The sequence below is a fragment of the Dicentrarchus labrax genome, unplaced genomic scaffold (genome assembly GCF_905237075.1).
Source record: "Dicentrarchus labrax unplaced genomic scaffold, dlabrax2021, whole genome shotgun sequence".
Taxonomy (NCBI): Eukaryota; Metazoa; Chordata; class Actinopteri; family Moronidae; genus Dicentrarchus; species Dicentrarchus labrax.
The window spans coordinates 266,391-274,688 of record NW_026136706.1 but is presented as its reverse complement, the minus strand read 5'-3'; the positions used below and the strand labels follow the sequence as shown (position 1 = coordinate 274,688).

The following is an 8,298-nucleotide window of genomic DNA, read 5'->3' as shown; positions in this document are numbered from 1 at the left end:
TATATTATATATATATTTATTATAATGTATTATATTATATAATACATAAATATAAATATATAATATATATATTTATTATAATTTATTATATTATATAATGAATAAATATATTATATATAATATATATATTTATTATAATTTATTATATTATATAATGAATAAATATATAATATATAATATATATATTTATTTATTATATATTATATAATATATACATTATATATAATATATATATTTATTATAATGTATTCAATAATCACACAGTATGAATATAATATCACATATTCAGATCAGTTTCAATTTAGAGGAATAAAATGACAGTTTAAATTATATAAAGAGTGAAAACAGAGAAAATGCGTTTGGTTGTAATTTTCATGCTCATTAAAGAAAATACAGCAAACAAACAAACAAACAAACAAACAAACAAATAAACAAACAAACAAACAAACAAACAAATAATATATAATATGTTAGCTCATATAATAAATATAAAGAGAGGTTTTACCTGGAACTGAACTCTGAGCGATGATCACTTCGCTGGGTAAAACCAGACTGGACAACTTCTGAACCTCTGAACAAAAGAACACACAAATACACTTATTGATTTTAATTCTTCAATATCAGCCGATCAATAAAATATGTCTGCCGTTTCACAGCGACGCTCGTCACTAAAGTTTAAAGTTAAACTCAACTTTATAAAAACTTCATTCTTGAACAATTTTTCTCTAAAGAAGAAAAGTTAAATATAATTTTATTTAAAACATTAAAAAGAGTTTAAATAAAAATATTAATAAAGACTTTTTATTATTAGAATGAAGTTGAGGGTGTAAAGCTGAAGTTTCCCATAAACAGTGAAAGCAGCACAGAAAGGAGTTTAAATGATCTTTTTTCTCCTTCAGCAACCATATTATGTCTCCACAGACCCCCACAGACCCCCACAGACCCCCACAGACCCTTACAACACCCCAAACCCCCCACAGACCCCACAGACCCCCACGCCCACAGACCCCCACAGACCCCCACAGACCCCCACAGACCCCCACAGACCCCCACAGACCCCCACAGACCCTCACAGACCCTCACAGACCCCCACAGACCCTCACAGACCCCCACAGACCCTTACAGACCCCCACAGACCCCCACAGACCCTCACAGACCCCCACAGACCCTCACAGACCCCCACAGACCCTCACAGACCCCCACAGACCCCCACAGACCCTCACAGACCCCCACAGACCCTCACAGACCCCCACAGACCCCCACAGACCCTCACCCACAGACCCTTACAGACCCCTACAGACCCTCACAGACCCCCACAGACCCAGACCCTTACAGACCCCCACAGACCCCCACAGACCCTTACAGACCCTAAATGACCCCACAGACCCCACAGACCCCCACAGACCCTTACAGACCCTCACAGACCTCCACAGACCCTCACAGACCCTTACAGACCCTCAAATGACCCCCACAGACCCCCACAGACCCCCACAGACCCTCACAGACCCTCACAGACCCTCACAGACCCCCACAGACCCTCACAGACCCTTACAGACCCTTACAGAACCCCACAGACCCTCACAGACCCCCACAGACCCTCAGAGACCCTTACAGACCCCCACAGACCCCCACAGACCCTTACAGACCCTCAAATGACCCCCACAGACCCCCACAGACCCCACAGACCCTTACAGACCCCCACAGACCCTTACAGACCCTTACAGACCCTCACAGACCCCCACAGACCTCCACAGACCCCCACAGACCCCCAAAGCAGAAATATTTATTCATGTCTTTTGGGGGGAAAGAAAACTCAAACTGAGAGACAATAAAATGAAATGAGAAGAAAAGAAAAAGAGAGAAATGTCTCAGCCGGTTTCACGGTCCGGATCAGGACTGGGATCAGGACTGGGATCAGTACGGGATCAGGACTGAGCGTGAAACCGGCGGAGACATTGAGGAGCAGAGAGGATAATCCCGGTACCGGCGGGGAGAAACACAGCAGAAATAATCCGGTAGGAAAGGAACCGGAGGGTTTTAGTACCGGATCCAGACTCTCCCGGATCCGCTGAAATTGTTCCGAACGAATTCTACCAGAAACGGAAACGAATTTCACAATAAAATGTAATTAAAATTAAAAAACTGCCACAATAAAAGAGAGAAAAAGGCCGCGAGCGGAGCGGGAGATTTTTTTACTTTTAAGCCCAAAACAGAAAATATATTATTGATTGATTACCGATCGATAGCAATTATTAACGATCAACAGGCGGGTGGTTCATTAACTGATTGATTCATTATCAGAGTTTCAGACTGAATCTGATCACATCCGGATTTCACGGCGTTCAAACTGTTTGATCAGTTATTGATCAGGTTATTTATCAGACTAATTAATGAACTTTAAACGAGCTGCAGATTAATTTTACACCTTCTAAAAATATGGGAATAAAGTCTGATATTAGCCGATCACTCTGATCGATCAGCCTGGATCCGGAGTCCTTAAACGGCTTTAATGTACAGACAGTCTGATATCTTCAGGAAGGAGAATTATTAATAACGTTTAATTAATGTTCATCACTAATTAATAAACATTTATAACGCAGCGTTTTAATGTTTCATCCGGTCACAGTGACTCAATAATAATAATAATAATAAACTACATCAGTCAGATAAATGAATAATATTAATATATTAATAATAGTTAATAATGATCTGAATGTGAATTCATCTGAAATGTAGCGAAACAAAAGTTTAAAGTTTTATAAAATGTAAACATCCGGTGAGTGAAAGACTTTTAATTTGAAGATAAATTGATAATTGATCAGGTTTTCGCCTTTATCGATCGCTCGAGCTGAGCGGAAGTGAAGCTTTCATTAAAAGGTTAATTGGTTAATTGGATGTCGTCACTGACCTCCGGAGAAGGACTGCGCGAGCACCTCGGCGGTGAACGCGGTCTTGGGGCTCGCGCTCGGGCCGGTGCGGTCCTCGTGCTGCAGGTGATGCTGGTGCGCGTGCTGCTGCTGGTGGTGGTGCTGCTCGCCGAGCACGTGCCTCCAGCGGCCGTACAGGAAGCTGTGCAGGATGTCCGACGTGATGATGTCCGCCAGAGACAGCGGCTGCTGCGGCTTGAAGGCCGGCTTCAGACCCAGCGAGGAGCCGGGCAGCACGGAGCCCATAGCGGGCCGGGAGGGCGGCGGGAGCCGGGGTCAGCGGGCCGGAGGAGACAGAGTCCTCCAGGGGGACAAAGGTCCAAAACCCAAAAGCTCAAAATGTTTCTACGAGGAAGAGGAAGATGAAGATGAAGAGTCCACCGGTTGGTTTTAACCTTTAAACGGTATTTAATGTGTGTGTGTGTGTGTGTGTGTGTGTGTGTGTGTGTGTGTGTGTACGCAGGTGGAAGTTGAGCAGCAGAAATAAAGTGAGCTGATGAGTGTGTGTGAGTCTATATACACTCCTCCTATCACCTCCTCCTCCTCCTCCTCCTCCTCCATAGAGAGAGAGAGAGAGAGAGAGTGTGTGTGTGTGTGTGTGTGTGTGTGTGTGTGTGTCCTGCACGCGCTGCTGGCTCCGTTTACAGCTCGGCTCGTGACACCGTAGAGACTCTCAATTAGGATTTAATGAGGAAACAACAACAGCTACAGACCTGAGATCAGTTAGAGAGCTGCTCCTCTCTGAAGGTTGGACTCACTGAGCAGAACCACAACTACAGAGGGACTGGTTGGGTTGGACCACTGGTTGAATGTTGGACTGGTTGAATGTTGGACCACTGGTTGAATGTTGGACTGGTTGAAGGTTGGACCACTGGTTTAAGGATTTTAATGTGAAAGTTATACTTTTATTGTGGAAACACAAATAAGATAAAGAGAATAATATCTATAATATCTATAATATCTATAATATTATACTGATTTATATATATATTATACATAATAATATGTGGATATTTAAGTTCCTCAGATGAAGCTGCAGAATCTGAACCGACTACAACAGAAGAGAGGAAACTAATCAAATGTTTAAAGAATATTTAATCTAATATTGTTTTATGTGTGTATTTGATTTGAAGTCACAGCAGTCGGGTCCATAAACCTGGACCTGTACGGATCCTTGCTGTCCACTCTAGACCTCCAACAGGGGTCGCCAAAGACTCACAGGGGGTCGCGAGGCCGTCTTGATTTTAAGGTACGTTAGAAAACACACACACACACAGTGTGTGTCAGCATTTAGTCCTGTAAAGTACAGTGTGAGAGAGTGAGAATGAAACAGTGAATGTGTCAGAAATAAACAATATTCAGTCTGATAATTAATAATAATACATAATACACACAGAGAGAATGGATCAAAAGTTCCATAAACAGGAAATAATCTGCTCACAATTCATCCAAATCTCTGGTTCACACACACTTCCTGCAGTTACTGAGTTCACTGTTTGAGTTCTTTGTTGAGTTTATAATATGAAATATCTATAAAATATATTAATATAATATTATTAATGACAGTGAATGTTCCTGTAGATCTGTGAACATCAAACACTGAGACAATAAAACCAAAATACACATTATAAATGATTTGATATGAGTGTGTCAGGATGCAGCTTTCTGTCTGACTCACTAATAAAGAAATAAAGAAATAAAGAAATATATTTTCTGTTTCTGCTTCAATATCTGAAGATTAAAAGTCAGAATGTGCAGCAGTGGAATGTGAGGAAGAGGAGGAGGAGGGTGAGGAGGAGGAGGTGCAGCAGTGTGAGTGACAGAGCAGGAAAACAGATTAGAGGACAGATTACCGAGACAACAGCTGCTTTCTTCATCCCTCCATTCACCCTCCTCCTCCTCCTCCTGTCGTCTCTCAACACGATTATTCTCTCTTTCACTCTGATCTGTATTTATGAGCTTTTAAACATTTATTGTCGACACTCGTGAGCGCGACACACACACACACACACACTCACACACACACACACACACACGCACACACACACACACACACACACACTCACACACACACACACACACGCACACACACACACACACACACACACACACACTCACACACACTCTCACACACACTCACACACACACACACACACACTCACACACACACACTCGCACACACACACACACACACACACACACACACACTCTCTCTCTCTCTCTCTCTCTCACACACACACACACACACACACACACACACTCTCTCTCTCTCTCTCTCACACACACACACACACACACACACACACACACACACTATGATTCTTTAAATGTTTGTGAACTTAAAAATGATGAAATATAAAATTCACAGAAACAGAAATAAAATAAAAATGTTTTAATGATTCAACAGTTTTATGTTTAAAGTTTGTTTTATTTGATTTTAGAGTTTTACAGACTCGCAGTGACTGATGGGAAATATCCATCAGACAGAAATCTGCAGAAACATTTGGTTGTTAGAATATTAAATCTATATTAAATCTACAACTTCTCCTGTCTGTCTTCATTATAAGTATTATTATTGTATTTAATATGAAATATGGCAGTAAATAAAATATATAAAATGTATAAAATATATAAAATGTATAAAATATTTCTGGTTATTTCAGCTCCACTGTTTCTTCTTCCGCCGGCTTCCACCGCACCTCCATGGGCTCCATCGGCTCCGGGCGGCTCGGTGAGACCTGCAGCCGGCTCTCCGCTCTCCTCCAGCGGCCTCACGCCCGGCTCTCTCCCCCGGCTCTCTCCCCCGGAGCTCCGTGCGTAACGGATCCGTGCCAAACACGGAGGCTGCGCGCTTTTGTCCCGGGAGACAGAGGAGAAGAAAGGAGGGAAAATCCGGGAATAATGGAAGATTTGCAAATGTTTTTTCAATTGATTTGACTCAATGAACGCGGGATTTTCTTTCTTTCTTTCTTTCTTTCTGAGGAGAGTTTGGCTGCAGCCGCCACGCATGCGGACCGAGCGGGAGTTTATTAATGGAGAGCCGGGTCTTTATTGAAGGAGGGACACGCTTTAATGAGCTTTTTACAACAAAAAGCCCTCAGTGAGTGTGTCCCGGTGTCCTCTCTCCTTTATACCCGCTCTATACAGCCAATAAGAAACACTTTAGTCCCCAAAGGACGACGGGAAGTCAGGAGGCGGAGGGAGCGGCAGGTGACTGGCACGCGTAAAGACAAGAGGACAACAGGAGGAGAGACAGAGAGAGAGTCCGGTGGATGGAGTGAGGATGAAGAGGAGGTGAATGGAGAGGAGGAGGAGGAGGTGGTGGGAATGAGCCCAAATGGCGCACTAATATTGTTCCGCTAATATGATTAGTGGCTGCGCTGCGGCCTCGTTAGTATTCATGCTCATAATCCTCCTTTAATAGTCCTCCTTTAATAATCCCCCTTTAATAATCCTGCTGTCACACTAACGCTCCCTCTTCTTCTTGTTCACCGAGTCTTTTTATTTCTGCAGCTTTTTCTCACCACTCTTCATCTTCATCATCTTCATCATCTTCACCACCACCACCGTGTAAAGAACTGATATCTGTTAATGGATCAAACAGATTCAGCTTCAGATTTATTGCAGTTAAATGATCTTTTATAATTAATAATATCTTAATTTTCAAATTAATCACTGATTTACATAATAATAATAAAGTGTTATTGATCAATTCATTAATTGCAGTTTGTTCCAGTGATTTTTTTAAAGTTAAAGTTATTTAATGTATATATATAATGTGAACAGTGCTGGAAAGGCTTTTACATTATTGTTTATATTTCAGTTTTTAATGAAATAAATCATTCAGAGTGTAAAGATGTTAATAAAAATAAGAATTGTAAATTGTATTTATAATATAATAAATATAATATAATATAATATATAATATAATTGTATTGTTTAATTACAGCTTTAAGATATTTTTAGGTATTTTGTTGTTTTTCACAGCATAAATAAAAATAACTAAAACTTGATCAATAATGTTTCTTTAACTTAACTTAAATGTTTTCACTGTTTCTGAGTTAAATTAAATGTGAGGAACATAATTGATCCACAATCATTAATTAGTCTGAATTCTGTAAACAGATTTTAAATGAGTTTAGAGAAATAGTGAAGATATAAGTTATATATATATCTGTATATCTGTACATTTATAAATATACAGATATATAAAGAGATATATAAATATATTTACCAGTTTTAATTAATTATTACAATTAAATTAATTCACCTCAACAATAAACATTTGAGTTACTAATCAAACATTTCTTCAGGTTTATTTGAGTTGATTAACTCAATATTATTATATTATATATTATATTTTTTATTGAATCAGTCAGTGAGTTAATCAATCAGTCAGTGAGTTAATCAATCAGTCAGTGAGTTAATCAATCAGCTCTGATGGAGCGGAACTAATTGATGATGAGTTTGATTGACAGGTTGATTAAATGAGAGAGAGAGGAAGAGGAAGAGGAAGAGTTGAGCTCATTCACAGCAGGAACAGGACAGAGTGTAAAGAGTTAAAGTATCAAACTGATCAACTATTTAATGATCGATTCCATTATAGATTAATGATTATTGATCCATTAATCTGCTGATTATTGATTTGTAATTATTGAGAAATCTCTTCACAAGTTCAAACGTCTTCACATTCTGAAAAATGCCTTGAATTGATTTTCTGTCAATAGATGAATTGATTAATGGACTGACTGAGACAAACCGATGGAACTGATCGGATTCAGGAGATGTTGTTGTTTGTTGTTTGTCTTTTAGCTGCTGCTGGATCAGGTCCAGTTCTACAGAGACCGGCTCCATCGAGACCGGACCCTCCACAGACGGGACGGTCTCTGTGTGAATCCAGATTATCATCAGTCTGTCTGTCGGCTGTTTACAGCCAGACACACATTCACCATGTTTATATTTATATTAATAACTATATATGTATATTAATAACTATATATGTATACTAATAACTATATATGTATATTAATAACTATATATGTATACTAATAACTATATATGTATATTAATAACTATATATGTATACTAATAACTATATATGTATATTAATAACTATATATGTATATAAATAACGATATATTTATATTAATAACTATATATGTATATTAATAACGATATATTTATATTAATAACTGTATCTATATGTTTATGTTCCTTCATCTCGTCTCACACCGACTGAAACACTCTTCCTCCTCACTCATCGTCTGCAGGTAATCCAGAACCTGCTGCACCCTGTACAGATCCAGATCCAGACCCAGATCCAGACCCAGATCCAGACCCAGACCCAGACCCAGATCCAGTATCTGTACCT

General features: G+C 39.5%; 1 protein-coding gene across 1 annotated transcript in view; it reads right to left on the bottom strand.

Annotated features, from left to right (window-relative positions):
• The window catches only part of LOC127365053 (PR domain zinc finger protein 12-like), a 7,263-nt gene extending 3,869 nt beyond the window's left edge, over window positions 1-3,394 (bottom strand). Inside the window, exons 1-2 of the mRNA XM_051402772.1 lie at window positions 2,909-3,394; window positions 506-571 (exon numbers count right to left, since the gene is read on the bottom strand). Coding sequence (XP_051258732.1) covers window positions 506-571; window positions 2,909-3,173 — 331 coding nt within the window. The 5' untranslated portion in view covers window positions 3,174-3,394. The remainder of the gene's footprint in view (window positions 1-505; window positions 572-2,908) is intronic.
• Window positions 3,395-8,298: the final 4,904 nt, after the last annotated feature.